The following is a 22,385-nucleotide window of genomic DNA, read 5'->3' on the forward strand; positions in this document are numbered from 1 at the left end:
GCAGATGTTCTTATTATCCTTTTCATTTGATTCCTTTCTCACTTTTTTTCCCATTTACACAAAAATCGATGTAGAGTGGTTGAAGTAAAGGTGCAGTAACATTTACCATTGCTCATTTCAGTAAAATTCTACACAATGTGGGTGAAAAATGGTCAAGTTTGGCCATGCAAATTTTCCACACTGAACATCAGAAAGCTACTTTGTTTTCACACACAGCGCCTCAACTCAAACATTGCCCTCTGAATCCAATTAGATCCCAATCCTCCTGCCCAGATTGCTCATTTACATTTTAATTATTTAAAATCAATCTCCCTCCACACCTGAGAACTGATTCTGAACCCTTATAAAACAAATACACACACAGAAGTCTGTGGTCATGTGTAAATATACATTCCTTATAAATTCACTGATCTGTCAATAACCCACCAGGTGCTCTTGAATGTGTGTGTGTGTGTGTGTGTGTGTGCTTCACTTCTGGATGATCTCTCATCTCCTGCAACATCAGCCATCAAACCATAGCCTTCCTCTTGCAATACTTAGAGATTTGAAAGTAATTTTGCTGTGTATTTTTGTGTGTGTGTGTGTGTGTGTGTGTGTGTGCGAGAGTGAGCAAGTCACAGAGGCACAATGAGCTTCATCCTGTGAGTGAACTGAAGTGCTTAACTCCCATATCAGACTAGAGAGACATCTTACCAACTCAACCCACAAACAAGAACGTAACACCAGCCTAACTTGTAACACCAGCCTAACTCTGCTTTAATATTTATCACTATTTAATTTAAAGCCATGCTATTAAATGCAATAAAACTTGCTATTAATGCAAGTTATTAATTTTGTATTTATTTACATAATATTTAATAAAATAATTTTACACCCTTCAAAAAATGAATCTTGATACTTGATAAAAACAACAACAAAAACAACCCTAAATTCTATGTGAAAATAAAAATCATGCTTCCAACTCTTATTGACCAAACAGAAAATCTTATATATATATATATATATATATATATATATATATATATATATATATATATATATATATATATATATATATATATATATATATATATATATATATAGGGATTCACTGGTTAATTGTTTGATTATATGTCATATATACCCACAACAAAGCATGGACCGGCTGAAGTTTTCAGACATTCTTCCAGTAATTTCATCCGTAGTCTCTGCAGCTCTGGACTGTCCCACTCCTCTGGATCAATGCCCCAGTACAGGTCCACCACCTGGACAACACATATATACAAATATTTAAAACAGCACTGAAACATAAACACACTGTCTAAACATTTATGATGCATATAACTTCTAGTTGTGACTTACAAGACAGTAATAATTTGCTTTTAATTCATTCCAAAATGACTGACTTCATTCAACTCAAAGGAGAGGTTTAGTAGAATGGTATTTGTTTGTTTGTTTTATTTTTGCCTTTTTTATGCCTTTATTTTTGATAGTGCAGTAAGTGCTCACAAGGCTATCGGTGGCGACAGTTTAGTGCAATGTTCTGATTAAGTTTTTTTATTACAATGAAACATGAAGCATCAAATATTAGTAGACCTATATATCAACAACCTTAACTATAGCCTAATTGTTTTTTATTACTAAGTAAGGAAGATCTACGGTGTAATGAATACCTGTGAAATTATGAATTTCCACACTCTTTCAGCACACATTAGCACTTTAAAAGGAACCACAGGGAGAAGAATGAGAGAACAGACAGAGAGAGACAGAGAGAATGAGAGAAAATAAGAGAGGAATGTAACAAGAACAGCAATGCTGAAAATGTGTTCCTGCAGTCAACTAAACACAGCACTCATGCTGAGACACATTAAATTGCTTACTGCTCACAATTAAGAGTCTCTAATAATTTTGAGTGCATTTTCAGAATCACTACAATAGTTTGAGTCTGACTGCACACGTCTATGTACAGCAACAGCATAATAACCTCACACAGAGCCATTCAAAAGAGTTATCTTGTATATCGTTTATTATAAAGAGTATATATGCTAGCTGCCATATTGTTTAGGTAAAATTTGTTAAAATTTCTTCACATACACCCACCGACCCTACAAACCAGGCTAGAAGTACAGCTTATTATTAATTTTATAGATCATACATATTTTGATAAAATTGATAACATAGGTGCAAATTTAACTTGTAATACAACTTATTGATAGTTTAAGGGTGTACTCACACTAGGCACGGTTGCCATGAACCGGGCCCGAGTACGATTGTCCCCCCTCCCCACTCCCCCTCTGGCCTGCACTCACATATAGGGTTTCAGCATTCGTGCCGGAGCACGCTTACGTCATTATGGTGCGACGGTTTTGGGATAAACAGGAAGAGCGGCACTGTATGAACACAATGGAGTCCATCGCTCTGTTTTCTTTGTGGATAATTTTGTGTTGTTTGGTCCACAGCCTGTTGTTAAACAGATGTGCCGCCTTAGTGGCACGAACATTTTCACGTAATTGTGCTGCTCGTATGAGGATGTTTGCAAGATACCAGCTGAAGAGCAGCAAGGACTTTGCAGTTTTTAGTTTTTTTATGCGTTTTGCACCTCTGCCGTAGACCAAAGCAACCCTTACCCTGCCATGTTGGTTTTGGAGCGTCGCAAAACCGTGATGCAAAGCGTCCTTTTCCGTGCCCCGTCACGGTTAGCGCTCACACTGCATGCGAACCGCGCCCGAGTCCAACTGAACCGTGCCCTGGCCCACCTCGGAGCACTCACACTAGTCAAACGAACCGCGCTTTGGTGGTCAAACGCACTCGGGCACGGTTCAAACTGGCAGTGTGAGTACACCCTAAGTGCCCCAGATCATTCTAATAACAAACAAAGTGACTTGAGGCGCACATTTATTTTTCGGTCATTCAGTATTTACATCACACAGTATTTACACAGTCCAACAGTATTTCAGACAGGAACCACTTTGGCAAGTTTACTTGAGTTTATTGAACACGATTTATCTTTGGCGGTATGGTTCCTTATGGGGGTTCTTGCTCCCAGAATAATTGAACATACAAGAGCTTTAACATAAACCCCCAAAACATAATGAGAGTATTACTGCCTGAAGAAGAACCCCCAAAACCAACCTTGTTCCAGTCCTGCAAAGAGAAAAGACAGTGTTATTGAGATATCCTTAATGTAACCTACTGGCTAGCGAAGGGGTTTCTCCCTTCTTATGAGGCAGAAAATAGCGGGCCTCTCTATAATTAAGGTAGCTGGTAATAGCAGCGAGGGTATTTTCTCCAGCGGGAGAACCGCAAACAAGCAGCATGTCCCTGAGCTTGGTATGAGTGGTAGGAGAGTAGCGTTTCCTTGTTTCCTTCCTGCAAAAGAGAAAGATAATGTTATAGAGATGTCCTTAAGCAGCCTATGGTAGGAGAGGCATGTTCTCATGTCTAAAGCGAGGGAGAGAATAGCAAGTCCCCTCTTATTTTAAGTAGCAGGGGTGTTCATCATCTGCTGTAGGATGAACAGCAGTCTCCTGCAGCCATAGCAGCAAAGGGTGCTCTCTCCAGCTGGAGAGAACAGCTGGTCCTTTCTTCTGAGGGGGAGTTCGTCCCTCGCTTGAGGGATAACAGCGGCCCCCTCAGGTATCGCGGCAAGGGGTGATCTCCTCCGAGAGAAAACAGCAGCCCCTTTTCCTTTATAATTATTATTCTTTTTATTTTTCCTTTGTCATCTCCTTCAAGTTCGCCTTCTCCATCTCCATTTAAGTAGCAGGGGTGTTCATCCTCTGCTGAAGGATGAACAGCAGTCCCCTGCAGCCATAGCAGCAAAGGGTGCTCTCTCCAGCTGGAGAGAACAGCAGGTCCCTTTCTTCTGAGGGGGAGTTCGTCCCTCGCTTGAGGGATAACAGCGGCCCCCTCAGGTATCGCGGCAAGGGGTTATCTCCCGCGAGAGAAAACAGCAGCCCCTTTGAATTTATAAGTTTTTTTTTTTTTTTTTTTTCTTCTCCACATTCAACTACTCCATCTCCATTTAAGTAGCAGGGGTGTTCATCCTCTGCTGTAGGATGAACAGCAGTCCCCTGCAGCCATAGCAGCAAAGGGTGCTCTCTCCAGCTATTGAGACTGTCCAGGGATACCCGTGAGCAGCCTCAAAGGAGAAACGAACCCCCCCCCCCCACATTCCTAAACACACACACAAACTTTTCTTAATAATAACTCCTTAATAATATGTATTTTGAATATTTTTGTGCGTTGCATAAAATGTTAATCCTTGTTATGCAAGGATTATAATTTTGCTGATTTGTTAATTGGAAATGTTTCTCCTCATTTTAAGGTTCTCAAATAGTGTCATGATTCTGTAACCCTACTCCTGACCAGGTCGTAAAACTTTATGACCTAACAAACAGGACAGGAAAGCTAACTCTTAGAAAAAGAATGGTAAAATGTACTCAAATGTAGTCCAAATGTATAGAGTATTGCCTTTTTTGGTGCATTAGATGTTTTCCATATAAATTGGAGTATCTGCAGTTTTATCATGTGTTAATCAAATTATTAAATGTGTGTAATTCTGCATTTGAATGTAACTTCGTGTTTCTATCAGTTATATATGTACTGTTTGGTGTTTTTGGAATTGTCATGTTGTGACCCAACTATCCACCTGTATAAAAGGTGTGTAAAATTTATTAATCTGGAATTACGAACTTGCTGAAATGTCACTGCTGAAATCTGACAAGCCCTAATTTATTAGGGTGGGTGTTTCTACAGAGACCAAGGAACTTTTTCCCACTTCAGATCGAGAGAAGGAAGTTCCTCCTTCACTCACTCTTAGTTTTTCTTCGCTTCCGTACTTCTGCTCGTCCCTCTGCATGGCCTTGGGCCGCGCTCCTATCGCCGTCCCTCTCAGCACGGCGGCTGAGAGGACAGCCATTCTCATGGCTCCTTTGGGAGCTTCCATTCCCGTTGTTTTTTTTTTGTTTCTTTTCTTTACTAAGTTTATTCGCCTATTCGCCTCTCCACACGAGGAAGACGAATCCTGAAACATTCTGTTGTTAAACCGATTCCACAGCAAAACCCCGGAAGACATGCCTAGCCACAAAGACTACGCTCACGCTGCTCCAGCACACAAAAAGACACAGAGACACCTGCAAGTATCATTTTCTATGGAGATTTAAATGCTGTTTAAAGTTTGCCTATGATTTGATTCATTGTTGTCTTTCAAAGGTTACTGCCTGTGAGTTTGCATAACTGAGCTCATTCTGTGATCACGCTCTCTCTCTCACCTCCCTCCTCCCCTTTCTCTCTCATTCATTCTCTCTCTCTCTCTCTCCGTCATTTGGATTCCGTTATGTCTTGTACAAAGTTTACTGTCTGTATTTTCGTACGCGTAACTACTCTGTGTGATTTGTAGTTAGATGTATTATTAGTTCAATTATTAAAGACCAATATATATTCATGATCGCCTCTGAACCGCTCACATTACGAGTCAATGAAGTTACACCTAGCACCTAGAAGTTACATCTAGCTACACGCTCTTTACTTTTTAGTAAACAATTTCATAATGATAGGATAATGTTTTCATGGCCAGAGAATATTTTCCTTGAATTATAAGAAGTAATAACTTTATTGAAAGTTGATAAGTTAATCTTACGGCCGTTTGCTGGACAAACCACAGTTTGATTTGCAGTAATTTACAATAAGATATATCACTATAATTGATATGAAGAGTGGAATATTGACATATTAATGAGTAAATTACAGTGCCCTGTAATGAGTTATTGATATGTGCAATTGAGCTATTTTTCATAATCAATAATATTAATGTAACTGTCATATGAGATATAAATATATATATTCCTGATTAATTATTCAAATTCCCTATATATCATTTGAGTAAATAATTATGTACAACCCAGTGCGGCTACATTTTAATGGTGGAGGATAACGCGCGCATTTCAAACTTCGTTTTGTGAGCAATCAATCTGTGTATATGGTTATTAATTATTTCTGCAAGTGCGCCATGAAATTATGTACTTGTGAGATAAGTCGCAAGACGCGAACTCACTCCTAACTGACTGAGGCAAAAACCTGATCAGTCAGCACGTTAGGTATTTATAGAAACTTAACAGTATAGTCACTGTTATTTTAACGAAAGTATACTGCAGTATAATGTTATAAGTCTCCTGTTAAGAAAGACCAAAATCTCTCTGCAGTGAGAACATTTTAATTTGAAAATTAAAAGATGAAGAAATCTTTTATTAGTTGCAACATGTAAATCTGAACAAGAGCGATTTTCCTCTGATTCAGTTAAAAAGGCCTTGCTTATTAAATATCGTTATTGAATTTGTGGTGAACCACAGTGATATTCAAAAATAAACGATTAAAAACTCCTGGTCTAAAATTGGCTTAACTACCCGATTTGTAAACCTAAAACATTTAAATCATAAGTGCTATTTTGATAAATGTTTATGGGAGATAACAGGTGGAAAAATCCTGTTTTTTTTTTTTTTACATTTGTGTTTTGGAAGTGAACGCATCCTTCCTTATATAGCATTGTAGAGGTAAAACCTTTTGTCTGTTTGTTAGTTGTGATTTTGAAGCAGAAAATCAGCCTGACAAACAATCAGATTCTAAGTCATATTGAAATTGTAATTTTGTAATTCCGCTATCTAAACACCAGAGGGAGCTCTTTGTTTAGAAGTTTCAAGTTACGCCCCTTCCTTCTGATTCCAGGTTGCATGAGTGCAAGTCCGCCATCCCGTGGCCGTTTCAGATAATGCGCTTTAATTGCTAATCTATTTCCCTGTGATTTATTGAATTAGCTGTCTAAATTCTCAACAATTATTTGCATTTACAGCTTTGCTCGTGCGAATATTATTACAGGGAGACAATTTTTTTTTCCTTTCCTCTGACTGTTTACATTTATTTTGAGTTTGGTTCAAACATGATTTGAATTAACATGTAATTGTTTAATAGTGGAAATCTAGATGTTTCAGGTCAACTACTGGTTTGACCCACTTAGAAGGTAAGCCATCTAGTGGCAGTCTCCTGTTAAATCGACTAACAGATCTCTCTCCTTTCAATTCTGTTTTGAATTGCATGTCTACTTTTACCTTTGTTTTGATTAATTTCATAATTATTAATGATACTTTACTGTTATCATTGGTTATTATAAGATATTATTCAGATTTTCCTTTTAATTCTTACATGCTTATTTTAAATTTTGATTTAAACTAGTTTTGAATTTTTAATTTGAATTAACTTTTCCTGTCTTCTGTTATTTTAATTTTTATTCTTTTTCTTCTCTCTTTTGGCTTAGGTTATTTTGATAATTACCATCATTATCATAATGTTTTGTTTGTTGTTTTATCATTATTAGGTAAAGCTGTTACCTTTCCTTTCTACATATATATTTACTCAATTGAACTTAAGCAAACCAAACCTTAATTAACTTTAAGTTTCCTTTGTTCATCCTTTGTGTATTTGAGTGTATAACTCCCTTGGTGATTGGACTGTCATCTCAGGTTTCCAGTGAGCAAGGCTGCCCGACCGGTGTTACCGACACTGGTTGTGAGTGAAACTCGGTTCCTCTTGTCTCTGTCCATTGCGGCACGCATAGGAAACAATCAAAAATTTGGCACTCCAAAGGTTGGGTAAAAAGTCACAAGCTGTTCGAGAGGGCGCAACGCCAGAGTAACGGAGGTGAGGGGACACTGCGGTTGAGTGTTTGGGGAGCGCTGGAGAGGTTGACCAAGCCACTGGTTTCCACCTGAATGACTTCAATTCACCCAGGTGAACCAAATGTGATAAAACCCATCCACTTATTATAAGCCACAGAATATTAGATATTCCCTCGGATATATTTTAAGTGTTTGACCCTTTTGTTTCTTCAAGCCACACCATATTTCTAGGTTTCCTACCCAGATAGCCCACTCACCTGTTGGCCCTATCTTAAAATCTAGCAATAGGCTTAGGCCTTGTGATAGAGTGTGACACTCTGAATGGGATAATACTGGTCTGGCAGTTTCCTTTGACAGAGCTCCGGTCAGAGAGAAGGGCACGGAGAACTTATTCCAGCAAACTTTAATATTGTAGTTTGGGTACAAGCATTGGTGTACAAACAGTTATATGTGTGGGGGTGTGTGTGTGGTCTATAAAAGAAACAAAGAATGAAATAATATTAATCACAATGTACAAAAGTATAAAAAATATGTACAAAAGGTATACAGTAATATCCAATGCAATAATAAACATTGAATCAGAATGCTGAAATATAATAACTTGGTCAAATAACTCGAAAAGAGTCATAAACAACTAATATACAGGCATACGAAAGGTAAATGAGGCAAAGTAGGAATACTAAATGGATTTGGTGGTTTTCGCTTCCCTCTAGTGGAAGCGGGCGCAACTGCACCCCATGCGCTCAGCACATGAGGGGCGCATGGCCAGGGAGCGCCGAACTACACTCTAGGTGCGTCTGACAGCGACACAGAGGCTAAACACGATTTAGCAGTGGGACTAAAGGGCATAAGAACTGAAATATAGCACTCGAGAATCCAGCTTAAGGTTGAGATAATGTAAAGGAAACAATCTCCAGTCTAACAAGGCTTATGACATGTTCTCGTGATACCTATTAACTAAAGAAATACACACGAAAGTATCAAACCATACATATAATATACTTAACATGAAAACAGGTGAAAGTATACAACATCTAAACAAGTCCGATGGCAATATTTGCATCTTAGTGCAAGATGAAACCTACTTTCGATTAGGTTACGCACACGCGAGCCACCATCCCACAGAATGCAGAGTCGGGAATGAGGATGCGATGCGCTCGGAAAGGATATGACATCATTACAGTTTCAAAATAAAATTACAGGAAATAAAAGACTTTCTGACATAGCCGCCCCCAAATTTAGCAATAAATTTGAATCCCAAAGGAAAGTCTACTTAGTTGGCGTCATCTTCATCCTCCCAGGCTGGCAGCCGCACAAGGCGCACGACTGGCCGTAGGTAGTTCTGTCCCTTGATCCTAACTTCAGCTGCCCTGAATCGTCCATCCAAACCGGAACAGGTCTTCACCACTCTCCCCATGGGCCACTGAGCTCTGGGTAGCTGCGAATCAACCACCATCACCACCTGGCCAGCAGCCAGATTGTCTGTGTCCTTGTGCCACTTCGACCGCTTCTGGAGGTCCGGCAGATGGCGACGGATAAAGTTGGACTGTGGCTGTGGCGCCATCTTCTTCTGCTTAGAAGGTCACTAGATGCATAGACAGCCTGTGGAAGTGATGCGTCGCGGCGTTCCATCAACAGTAGATTTGGTGTGACGGGATCTGGATCCGCAGCATCAGAGGAGAGGTACCCAAGCGGTTTAGCATTGAGTATTCCTTCCACTTCAATCAGCACAGTTTGCAGCACAGGTTCAGCGACGGTGTGGTCCTTAAGGATGACTTGGAGAGCTGACTTAATCGACTTGATCTCTCGTTCCCACGTTCCCCCAAAGTGTGGAGAGCCAGGGGGGTTGAAACGGAACTCGATTTGCTGTCTGGCCAGCTGTTCTTGAAGAGGAACTTCTAAAGCAGCAAAACTGGCTTGCAGCTCCGCAGCTCCACCTCGGAAGTTGGTTCCTCTGTCAGCCAGGATCTCAAATGGCTTTCCGCGGCGGGCTATGAAGCGGCGGAGAGACATCAGGAAAGCATCAGTGTCTATACTCTCCAGTAGGTCAAGATGCACACAGCTCGTCGTCATGCACTTGAAAATCAGACCCCACCGCTTTTCTGTGCGCCGGCCCACTTTGACATTGTAGGGACCAAAACAATCGACTCCAGTTGATCAAAAAGGTGGCTTGTATAAGCGGAGTCTGGCAGGGGGTAAGTCTGCCATCCGAGGGACCACTGGAGTAGCGCGCCATTTCTGACATTCAACACAGCCGTGCTGATGATGCTTGATGGACTCTCTTCCCCGGAGGATCCAATATCTTCTCATCTCGGCGAAAACCCGCTCGGGACCTGGATGTAGCAGTTCACTATCATATTTCTTAATGAGCAGCTTCGTGACATAAGATTTGGGATCGAGGATGATAGGATGCATCGCATCTGGGTCAAGATCTTCTGCTCTGCGTGGTCTACCTCCCACTCTCACCAGGCCAACAGCTTCATCATACTCTGGAGCAAGCATGAGCAGGCGACTCAGTCTCGAGATGGACTTACCAGCAGCAAGAGCTTCCACCTCTTCAGGGAAGGACTCACTCTGGGCTTGTCTGAGGACATGTAGCTCTGCTGTTTGGACGTCAGCTGCTGTCATGGTGGGGCTGCTCTGGTCATCAGCCGCCCCGTGAAGGCTCTCATGGGTAGCCTTGAGAAGACTGTCCCAGTTGTCTATATCAGACCTGAGTGTCGTGGTTGGAGAGCAGGTGGTGACTCCACAGAACAATGTCTTCCGAAGTTCATCCTCGTCAGCTTCTTGGGCTTCTATTAACTGAAGCACTGGCCAGGAGTCTGGGTGTAGTCGGAGGAATGGTGGACCTTGGTTCCACCGGTTCAGCTAGCTGAGCTCGAGCAAGGGTTTGCCGCGAGTAAGGTCATCGGCTGGATTGTCAGTGGTGTGGACATACCGCCAGGTCGAGTTTTCAGTGAGCTCCTGAATTTCTGCGACTCTAGTTCCTACAAAGACCTTGTAACGACACGAGTCGGAATTGAGCCACGTTAAAACTGTCATCGTGTCAGTCCAGAGAGTGACTTGCTGGGAAGGGAGTGACAGTTCTGTCATAATGACTTTAGCTAGCTGTGCTCCGGCTAAAGCAGCACACAGTTCGAGGCGTGGCATGGAAAGTTGTTTGCGAGGGCTCACTCATGACCGAGCCATCACAAATGCAATGTGGACTTCACCCTGATTGTCTTGGGTGCGGAGGTAAGCGACGGCCCCGTAGGCTCTTTCAGAGGCGTCGCAGAAGATGTGTGCCTCTCGTCTCTGTGCCCCAGTGTCTGCTACTGATGGGACATAGCATCGGGGAATTTCTACTTGTGGAAGATGGACTAGTTCACTCTCCCATTGTGTCCAGATATCCAGCAGAGCCTCTGGTCTGATCAGTTCATCCCAGCCAACTCCCACTCTCCACAGGTCTTGAATCAGGATCTTCGCTCGTGTGGTGAATGGAATTAGGTATCCGAGGGGGTCGTATTGTGTTGCCATCACCTTGTAGACATTCCTCAGAGTTGGCTGTGAATATTTTACTGGTCTGTGGCGGTACCCAAGGCGATCGGTAAGGCAGTTCCAGCAAAGGCCTAAGGCTGGCTCTTCAGGATCTTGTCGAGACTGAGAGAGCCACAACTCGGTGCTTGCTGCTTTAGCTTCCAATGGAAGATGCTCAACAACGATGGGGGTGTTACTGGCCCACTGCCTGATGTCAAAGCCTCCAGCTGAGAGCAGTTTACGCATCCTGTTGACAATGGTCTTGGCTTCATCAGCGTTCGTGTCACTGGTCAAACAGTTGTCGACGTAGAAGTCAGTCTCCACAAGGTGTAGAATGTCCTCATAACCACTGCTGTTATCCTTCACATGCCGCTGAAGGGCGTATGTGGCACAGCAGGGACTGCATGTCGTCCCAAATGGCAAAACCTGCCACTCATACACCGTTGTTTCCTCCTCCCTCTTCATACCTCTCCAGAGAAAACGGAGAAGGGGCTTGTCTTCTGGTAGCAGACGAACCTGGTGAAACATCGCTTTGATGTCACCACTGATAGCCACACTGTGTTCTCGGAACCGAAGAAGTACACCGAGGAGAGTTTCTGTATTTCTTGACAGTAGGTGTTGGCTAGAGCAATGTCTTTGGCTAGACGGCGTTCTGTGCTCCGTAGTTTTGGGGGAGCAATGTGTGCTTTGGAGCCCAGAGCGTGAGGCTTGCTTTGCGCCTCAGTAGTGGAGTAGCATACCTTGTTACTCCATCCACTTCTGTCTTGACTGTGCGCTGTTCCAGCAGTTCTAGGGCCTGCTGATCCTCTTTGGAGCGGATCACAGTCTTGGCTTTGGCATACGGGGTTATGTCAACTGAACGTCGTTCAACGTGCCGTTGCAGCTCTGAGTTAGTAGACATGGTGAAGTAGCAGTGAGAGTGCTCACCAGTGAGGTTAAGGTTGGCGGGGCCTTGCAATGTCCAACCAAGAGCAGTACACACAGCTACAGGACTCCCAGGAGGACCTGCTCGGACCGGTTGTTTGGGAAGCAGCAGATGTGGAAAGTCAGAGCCTATCAACAGAAGCGGCTGGACCTTGTCAACCTTCGGGAGAGGAAGACCTTGCAGGTGGGAGTATCTGCGCATGAGTGACTTGACCGGATAGCTATGCTCAGACAGGCTCAGCTCACCAGCAGTGAATGCATGAAAGATGTGATACCTTTGTTTGGGAGAATGAGCTGGGGAGATGTCAAACGAGACAGCGGCTCCTTGTAGACGGATCACCTCATGGCGGACAGTACGTAAAGGCAAGCTTTCAGGCTCTTTAGCTAAATGGAGATGCTGCACTGCTGAGGGAAGGATTATGGTTCTCTCCGATCCGTCATCCAGAATAGCGAAACCTTCCAGAGTGTGCTTGCCATTGTACAGGCGCACCTTAACTAGCTTCCACATGACTCTCTGCAGCCGACTAGGACGGTCAATGTATATGGTGTCGGGGGCAGCACTGACCATTAACACTTTCTTAGCCTCTTGGGAACACACTTCGTGGAGCACGGTCAGGTGTTGCTGTTTGCACACTTGACAAGGCTTCTTGAGAGTACATGCCTCAGGTTTATGGTTCCTGCCACACCTCCAACATCCTCTGTCTTTAATCCAGGTGTAACGGATATGCAGATCATTGATTCATGTGTTTAATTCAGATTTTGCAAATGAAACTCTTTTTGCACCAAGTGCCTGGCCTGGCGCCAGCCTGGCTGGACTTAAATTATTTACGATGCCCATGCGAGCTTCAAAGAAGAAATGAAAACCCCCAACCACATTCCAACATACACAAAAGGAAACCTTGCGTAAAGTTCCTTACTTTTGTAAGTCTTTTGGTACATTTAGATGTTTCCCAACATCTGCAGTGTTATCATGTGTTAAGCAAATCTTTAAATATGTGTAATTCTACATTTGAATGTAACTTCATGTTTTTATCATATATATATTATGCTTAGTATCTTTGTGATCGTCATGCTCTGACAGACCCATTTATCTAGAGCAAAGTAATGAAAAATGTATGTTATCTGAATTACAAACTTGCTAGAATAATCCCTGGAATTTGGACAAGCCCTAGATCTCCAGGGGGGCTGTCTTCACAGAGACAAAGGAACTTTTCCCTCCGCTTCAGATCGTGGACTTTCATTGGCTGTTTACGCGAAAAAGGGGCGTGAACCATTTCAAGCCATAAGAACGACCGAACAAGGTCCGCCCTCTTCTCTTTCTTCTCATTGTTCGTTCTTGGACACGCTGCTCTCCAACGTTGCTTCCGCGCGGCCATAGGCCGCGCTCATAGCGCAAACCCCCCCTCAGCACAGGGGCTGAGAGAAAAAGCCATTTTAATGGCTCCTTTAGAAGCTTTCGTTTCGTTCGTTTCTTTTCTTTTCTTTACTAAGTTTATTCAACTATTCGCCTCTCCACGCAAGGAAGACGAATTCTGGGACATTGTTTGTTGAACCTTTCAAATACCGCGCAAGGACAGAACAAAGGACCACGTGCTCCACGCTCACGCCAAGATCAAGCGCAGCGTGCACGCGCGTCACATGGCCTCCGGCACACGCCCGCGGTTTCAAAAGCAGCGCGCCCCGATGTCCAGCTCATGCACATTGAACACTTTGCAAGTATCACTTTCTCTATGGAGATTTAAATGCTGCTTTAAAGTGTTGCTATGATCTGATTTGTTGTTGGCTTCCAAAAGTTACTGACTATGATTTTCATACCTGAGCTCCTTATGTGATCTCATTCTATTCTCTCTCTCTCTCTCTCTCTCTTTTATTTGGATTCGTTATGTATTGTATAAAGCTTACTGTTTGTATTGTCGTACGCATATTTACTCTGTGTGATTTGTAGTTTGATGTATTACTAGTTTAATTATTAAAAACCCATATACTGACGATTGGCTTGGACTCCACCCCACTCACATTACGAGTCACTGAGATGTCTGATCTTTAGCTACAAGCTCTAAATTTAGAAACTAAATTTATCATAAGGATAGGATAATGTTTTCATGGCCAGAGAATATTTTTCCTTGAATTATAATAAGTGATAACTTTATTGGAAATTGATAGTCAATTTGGTTTGCTGGTCAAACCACTGTTTGATTTGCAGTAATTTACAGTAAGGCATATCACAACAATTGATATGGAGAATGGAATATTGACATATTAATGAGTAAATTACAGTGCCCTGTGATTACTTATTGGTATAGGCAATTGAGCTATTTTTCATAATCAATCAAATTTAATGTAACTGTCATCTGAGATCTAAATTAATCATATTCCTGATTAATTATTCAAATTCCCTATACTGTATGTCATTTGAGTTAATTATTCTGTAAAACTCATTGTTGCTACACAGGTGGAAATCTCTGATGGAGTGAGCGTTTTGAATTTGGGGCATAAGCTGAGGTAATGCTCACGGGCATCGCAGTACGGGCAGTAAGGCTTCACACTGGGTTTACCTTTGGGTGACTTTGTGCTGCGAGCAGAAGCTCCATGAGGTCTGTACCCGGCGTTGCCCTGTAATCTAGAGGCGCTGTGCCCTGTCTTGGAGAAGGTGGCATGGCAGGGTAAGGATAGGACAGCGTGTTAGCAGCTGATAGAACTGGCTGTAGAGGTGTAACGGGTGGAGGCACATATTGGACCTGGGCTTGGCTATAGACCATGTGTGGCTGGCGAAGTGGGGCCATATACTGTCCTATTGACAGTGGCGGAGCACATGAGGTAATGGCACTCACGGCTGATCTGGCAGCCAACTGCGAAGCTGGGTTGATGATTGCAGGAGGAGGAAGCATGGTAAGATACGTAGGCTGCGGCTGAGCGAGTACACTAGTAGTAGTATAAGCACTCACTTGTGGAGCGGGATGGACTAATGTAAGACTGGTCGAGACAGGTGGACTTATGACTGCACTGGAGACTGGTGGCATAACATGAATAGATGGAGTAGAATGGAGCAGTCCATGGCCATCTTGTGAGTGGAGTAGGAGAGGCTGAGCTTCTGATGAGGACCTTAGGTTGTACTCACATTCACTCAGGGGCCTGGAGGAACGGGGACTCTCAATTTCTTCTTCCTTTAGGAAAGACGTGATAAGACGTGCATGCGCCAATTCCATCTCTTTCTCTTTCTGTCGCCGTCGCAACATCTGATGCCTGGTTATAGCCTCTTTACTCTTGTATGCCATCTCTGCTTTCTCCTCCAGCCGACGTCTCTGCCGTTCTTGTTCTCGGAGAAGATCCTCCTTCTCATAGAGGGCGTCTCTGGCTTCTTTGTCTAGAAGAGTACACTGCTCGTCCACTAGCGTCTGCTCCATGATCTGCCGCTGCACTTCTGCTAATTCCATCCGCTTGACCTGTTCCTCCAACATGGCACTTTGTAGCTCAGATAGCCCGTCTGCAATGAACCTCTTGGTTGATGAGACAGCACTGGCTCGAGATCTCGGTCTGCTACGATGAGAAGATACCCATGATCGACATGACTCTTCTCTCACAGATGGCAGTGGAAGTGGATCAGGGATTGAGATGTTGTGAGCTGGGGCTGCTGCTCCTAGTTCCTCAGCTTCGGTGGAAGGGGGTACTGTGACTCTCGGTGTGTACCCAACTTCAAAGTTTGCAAGGGATGCTGGTAAATGTATCTCCCGCTGGGGTCGAGAACGCACTGCTGGATCTGCAGATGGTTGTCCTGGCTCCATATTGTCTCCAGAAAGCTGTCAGATCCGGCTCGAAGGACCATGTGATAGAGTGTGACACTCTGAATGGGATAATACTGGTCTGGCAGTTTCCTTTGACAGAGCTCCGGTCAGAGAGAAGGGCACGGAGAACTTATTCCAGCAAACTTTAATATTGTAGTTTGGGTACAAGCATTGGTGTACAAACAGTTATATGTGTGGGGGTGTGTGTGTGGTCTATAAAAGAAACAAAGAATGAAATAATATTAATCACAATGTACAAAAGTATAAAAAATATGTACAAAAGGTATACAGTAATATCCAATGCAATAATAAACATTGAATCAGAATGCTGAAATATAATAACTTGGTCAAATAACTCGAAAAGAGTCATAAACAACTAATATACAGGCATACGAAAGGTAAATGAGGCAAAGTAGGAATACTAAATGGATTTGGTGGTCTTCGCTTCCCTCTAGTGGAAGCGGGCGCAACTGCACCCCATGCGCTCAGCACATGAGGGGCGCATGGCCAGGGAGCGCCGAACTACACTCTAGGTGCGTCTGACAGCGACACAGAGGCTAAACACGATTTAGCAGTGGGACTAAAGGGCATAAGAACTGAAATATAGCACTCGAGAATCCAGCTTAAGGTTGAGATAATGTAAAGGAAACAATCTCCAGTCTAACAAGGCTTATGACATGTTCTCGTGATACCTATTAACTAAAGAAATACACACGAAAGTATCAAACCATACATATAATATACTTAACATGAAAACAGGTGAAAGTATACAACATCTAAACAAGTCCGATGGCAATATTTGCATCTTAGTGCAAGATGAAACCTACTTTCGATTAGGTTACGCACACGCGAGCCACCATCCCACAGAATGCAGAGTCGGGAATGAGGATGCGATGCGCTCGGAAAGGATATGACATCATTACAGTTTCAAAATAAAATTACAGGAAATAAAAGACTTTCTGACAGGCCTCCTTATTCTCACTAACACATTGTGTTTCTATTGTTTTTATCTCATTTCAAGTGTTGTTTCACTTTGATCTTTTTCTATTCTCTGATCGGTTGTGATTTGTTTCTTTCATTTCACATAGAGACAGTAACCTGTGAGAGCCACCAAGGAAGCTAAATAGTAGAGCGACAACCAGCAGCCGATGTCATCAAGCGACTCGCTAGGCTACTGCCTGTCAAATCTCCATTTCAGGTCCTTCGTTGACCCAAGTTAATTGGCTACTGAACTGTCTGACTGTTTGCATCAGTTAGCCCCAAAATTCTCATAAACGGCACAGCCCGTATGAATATAGCTCGATCATGGTAGAACGAACTTGCATTGGTCTTTTTGTGTGTGTGTGCTGTGCTTCTCTCACCGACAGGGAGTCAGGATGTTCCAGTCATCCAGTCCAGCAGTCCACGGGGGCCACCTCTCGACATGGTTGAAAGCAGTGACGACCCCCTTCCTGCCCAAGGACGCCAGTAACCTGCAGCACCCAGAGCAACTAGACACCGAGCTAGATGAACTGATGGCACACGATCCAACTCAAAGCGACTACTACAAAGAACTCGCCAGGATCTTCGGAAGCCTAGTTCACCTTCTCATCGCCCAGGCATGGCTCAGTGAACGGAGCAACATCGACCTTGAACAACAAGCAGCAACGCTTAAGCTTCAAGCGGAGGAAGCCTGGAAGGACCAGGCCCCAACCCAGAGTCGTCTTGATCAGCTCCTCCTCGAGACCCAGAACCAGCACGAGAAAGAGGACGACACAGATCAAAGAGAACAGCTGGAGAAAGAATCCAGAAAAGAACTCAACAAAAAACTCCAGCAAGGTGAAGCTCTCCTAAAAAGAGCAGAGACTGAACTGAAAGAAAGATACTATAAAACCTGGGCCTGCAAAACACACTTGCAAGCTGCCCGAGCTAAAATCAACGAGCTTACTCTGCAGAGAGACGAGCTCCAAGATGAACTTGACACTGTTCACACAAAACTCAGACAATCTCACAGATTACAGAGTGGCTGGATCGGAGAAACACACACCGCAAAGTTTCTCCTGGCACGCCACTCCAACCCTTTCAGCCAAGAACCCAGAGCCGAAAAAGGGGGTGTAAGCTCACGGCTCAGGAAATCACCAGCCAGCTTACAAGAACACCTGTCAACAGCGGAGGGGGGAGAACCCTTCCAGAGAACGCATGCCACTAAACCCTGCACGGCTCACAGAGAACTTGACAAGCTAGCTAGAAACATCCCTACGTTCAATCCAGATCCTGAAGGAGGACATGACGTTCATGCTTCATTACAAGACATTGACTTTCGTGTGAAGATGACTTTCATGTGACATATGTGAACACATTGTACCTGTTAAAAATCACGTCCAGCCGTGATGTGCATTGTTTTCTGGATCGTCAACCAGAGACTGTCAAAGTGTACTACCAACAACTGCTACAAACTTGATCCTTGAATTCTCTGATCCAGACTCAGACCATGGGCTCCTTATTGCTATGGACCTCAAACAGGGCCGACTTGAAAACCCACAGACTTTCTATTGTCAGCTACAAAAAGCCTACTTCGGAGCATGCAACGAACGAGGTATGGAACAGAATGTCGACTTTGTTGAAACTCTGTTCCTCCGAAACCTACATGCCAGTTGGAGTTTACATCTCAGAGTCGCAGCGTGTCCGCGTAACATGACTACACAAGAGTTACGGAACTTAGCCCACAAAACTTGCACCAAGCAAAAGACTATTTATGAAAAGACTGTGAAAAACCCCAAAGTCTCTGTCTCTGAGCACTGCTTGGAGTTAACCCTAGAGGACACCCTACAACACCACAGTCACAGACATTTTTACAGAGAGTCAATACCGTTCCAAGCCAGCAGAGGGCAACACAATCGTGGTGGTGCTCGTCCAACGGCCCAAAAAGAGCCGATCCCCACCGTCCAGGACACAAAGCCCTGACAGCCGGCAGTGGAACCACTCTCGACATGACACTGGTAAGCTCAATCCTGAGCCCACGTCAGAAAAACACAGGGCAGCAACGTCTGAGACAGCAGAGATCCTGAGGATGCTGAAAGAGCTTCTTTACATGAACACATCGGCAAAGACCTGCTAGACCACTTTGACCCTTTTCCGAACTTCAAACAGCTAAAAGACTTTGCTAAAGTGCGAGAACCTCTTTCCCTCCAGCCACACAGGTTGCCAGAGCCAGACTGTCAGGTCACAGAGGTCACGGGAACACCCACAGAGCCAGACGGTCAGGTCACAGAGGTCACGGGAACCCCAGCAGCCTGCCGTGGTTCAAGTTCAAGCCTCTACAACTTAGTCAACGAACAGGGTACGGTGGTACCAGCTTACACCAAAGGGGTCGCTGTTCGGCTCAACCTGCAATGTGATCAAACCTTAAACCACACGCTGGGTTTCTTCAAATCCTCATCTGAATGTGTGGAACTCGGACTCACACTTGAAGCCACACCCCTCACTGAATTGTCATCTTGTATAGTCACAGCCTGTGCAACAACTGCACGGCAACGAACAACAACATTCCCAAGGCCTACTGGCTGGGATGGCTAGTGAGCCATGACTTTAATGACTTTGAACTTGTACTACCTGTCATTGAGCCCATTCCACCTGCACTGATACCCGAAGGGAGTACAAACAACACATTGTTCAATGCACCCTTCAAATTCGTCAAATTCAACATCTTTCATGTCGGTGAGCAAAGACCAGGTGTGCAGAATGGATCTGACAGATGATCAACACCTCACAGTATACACAGTCTCCAACCAGAACGTCAGTGAGACTGATGAAGTTGCTACACCTCTCAATACCAAACTGACTGATGACACACCGATGGAGGAGCCTTACAAAGGTTTTCAATCTCAAGTGCAGCAAATTCTACGAGATGCTCATGCACTTCAGAGCGATACACATCGCCAAAGACTCAGACAAGTTCTTTATAAGATCAAAGAATCCTGTGCCAAAGACTTTTTAGACTGTGGTCTTACCAACCTACACACGGTGCGCATACCAACGCACCCTGATGCTCCTCCCACTTCTGTCAAACAGTACAAGATTCCGGTCGCCTCACACAAACCAGTGCAGGAGATCACCGAATCTATGCTGGAGAAAGGTGTCATCCAACAGCACCTACTCAGCCCTCATCCGGCCCACCCTCAAAACTAACTGCGAGTGGCGACCCACTAGTGACTACAGGAATCAACAGGTGCCGCTGTCACGATGGCACAAGACCCAGCTGGAACAAGAAATGCCCCGAATCAGAGGAGCCACAATCCTCCCTACACTTGACGTGGCCTCGGGATTCTGGACCATTCCGGTGCACCCAGAAAACCAACACAAACTGGCATTAACACTTGGCGACCGTCAGTTCACCTTCAACAGGTGTCTGTTCGACTATGCCAACTCACCAGCTGAATTCAACATCTGTTTGAACGAAGCCTGTACAGACTCTAACAGACTCAGTTTCGTGTGCCATCTTCCATGCTGTAAACAGTATGGTTTCAAAACTGCAAACAACAAGCATGTCAAACACCAACACCTGTTCCAGCAATGTGATAACATCACAAAAACACACAATGTGACCGTGTACTGAAAGAAGGAAAAAGGACACTTGAAGCTACCAAGTCTAGACAAGGACTTAAAAGATCAAACTGACACCCTTGCCAAAACTGGCGCACTAAACAACAGGCTGTGGTCACTCCCAACCCACCCACCCACATTCAAGGTTGGAGTGATTACACACAGCATAAGAACTTTACTAGCTAAACTGCCTACCTCAGAAACACTGACGCTGGCTCCGTTGTCTCCACAGACCAACATAGCAGACATGCGGGCTTCTGAAACCTCCATAATGACTTTGCTTTACCACCTCTCAGACCCCTCCATCCACCCTGGCAACCAGTCTACAGTCACTGACAACCAATGCCCCAGACCACTGCATGATACGAAAAACTTGCTGCATGCACAGAACAACATCGTGGGTTGTGCACCGTCTGACATCACAATGCCAGGGCTTGTAATGCCACGGAGCAAAAGGGGGAAAATGCCAATATATTTCCATGATGCAGCATGTGCTGCACCACGCAGCACCAGAGCCACTGACAAGACACTGAAGCAAGCATCATGCCAGCAGCAAGATGTGGCAAAACATGGGCCAGGGCGAGCCAAACCCAGTCGCCGCCCACTAAGCAAAGAGACTGCCCTGTCCAACCAAAGACAGCCCTTGCTTGTTTCTTCCCCCCCCCCCCCACTCTCTCTCTCCCTATTATCTGTACCAGGATGCTGCTGTGGTTTGCCGTGCTGTGCTGTCAGCCAAAGAGATTACAGCTGCCACTGAGAGAACCACTGAGACCCCTGATCACCGATGACAGGGCACACTACCCCAGCACTGTAACCGAACACGGCTGGAGAGGGATCCGATGTAGAGAGGACTCCCTCACTCACACTGAGGCCGATGTCTAACACATGTTCAGCCAACATGAGAAAGTGACTGTTACACAAATGGTGTTAAGTGGACACCACCACCGCTCCAAACTTTGCTAAGAGCCGCTGCTGCCGCCAGAACGTTTAACATTGGTATGAACGTAAACTCCATGAAACCACTGTTTACTTGTCTTCCAGAATGACTTTACCCAGACTCAGCTGTTTACAGCGTTAACAACAGACATGCTGTGGGAGGTTACCTCCTCCAATGACAGCCTAACCTTGTGCTAACTGTGCTGGCTTACGCCATCACCACGCAAGCTGATCTGCTACAAATACACCTGGCCAACTCTCTGGATAGTGCCATCCTACTGCACGTCAACCCCAAACAGAGAGAAGTGAATGTGCCCCTGAACCAACCCATCAGCGAGTCAAGCCAAGTCTACAGACTTAAAGACATTGTCAGTGTCAGGATGTGGAAAAGCAACACCCACACCAAGACACACATTCCAGATGTGGTGGCCTACCACGACAGCGACACACAGCTGTACCTGGCCCCAAACCTGCACATGTGTACTTTGACCAAAGACATTCATTATCTCTGCCTTAGCAAACCCTTCCTCAGACACAACGCTGAAGGAATCTACGGATTGCAACCCCTGGTCAGCGACACACGTTGCCCTGCCGAAGCCAAGCCTCGTACACAAGTCACAGAAACGCAAGCAGAGATTGTAGGTGACAGATGGCTCGTCAACACTCCTGTGCGCACAGCTACACTGACCTATGACCAGTATGACACTGCCACTCGTGTCAACCTGCTTGACCAAGTACTGAAAGGTACCACCCAACACATTGACATTACTCCCGTCGACACAGCCCTCCAAGCACTGTCTCGACAGCCCGTTCTGAACCAGTCATCTGACACTGCACGGTGCATCTCCAATGTCATTGGTCACACCCTGACTCTTGGCGTTACCTTCATCCCATACAGGAGACTCAACCAGATGCAAACCTCTACAGCCAAACTCACGACAGCCATGGCTGGAGGTCTCCGATGGAATCCCCGGAAAGGGGGTGCCAAGTCAAAGAC

At 44.5% G+C, this 22,385-nt stretch overlaps 1 protein-coding gene across 1 annotated transcript in view; it reads right to left on the reverse strand.

The window, feature by feature from the left end:
• Positions 1–22,385, reverse strand: part of LOC113069311 (NACHT and WD repeat domain-containing protein 2-like) — a 124,509-nt gene that overhangs the window by 47,866 nt on the left and 54,258 nt on the right. The window contains exon 4 of the mRNA XM_026242316.1: positions 1,128–1,244. Coding sequence (XP_026098101.1) covers positions 1,128–1,244 — 117 coding nt within the window. The remainder of the gene's footprint in view (positions 1–1,127; positions 1,245–22,385) is intronic.

Source organism: Carassius auratus, unplaced genomic scaffold (assembly GCF_003368295.1).
Source record: "Carassius auratus strain Wakin unplaced genomic scaffold, ASM336829v1 scaf_tig00001335, whole genome shotgun sequence".
In the NCBI taxonomy this organism is placed as follows: Eukaryota; Metazoa; Chordata; class Actinopteri; order Cypriniformes; family Cyprinidae; genus Carassius; species Carassius auratus.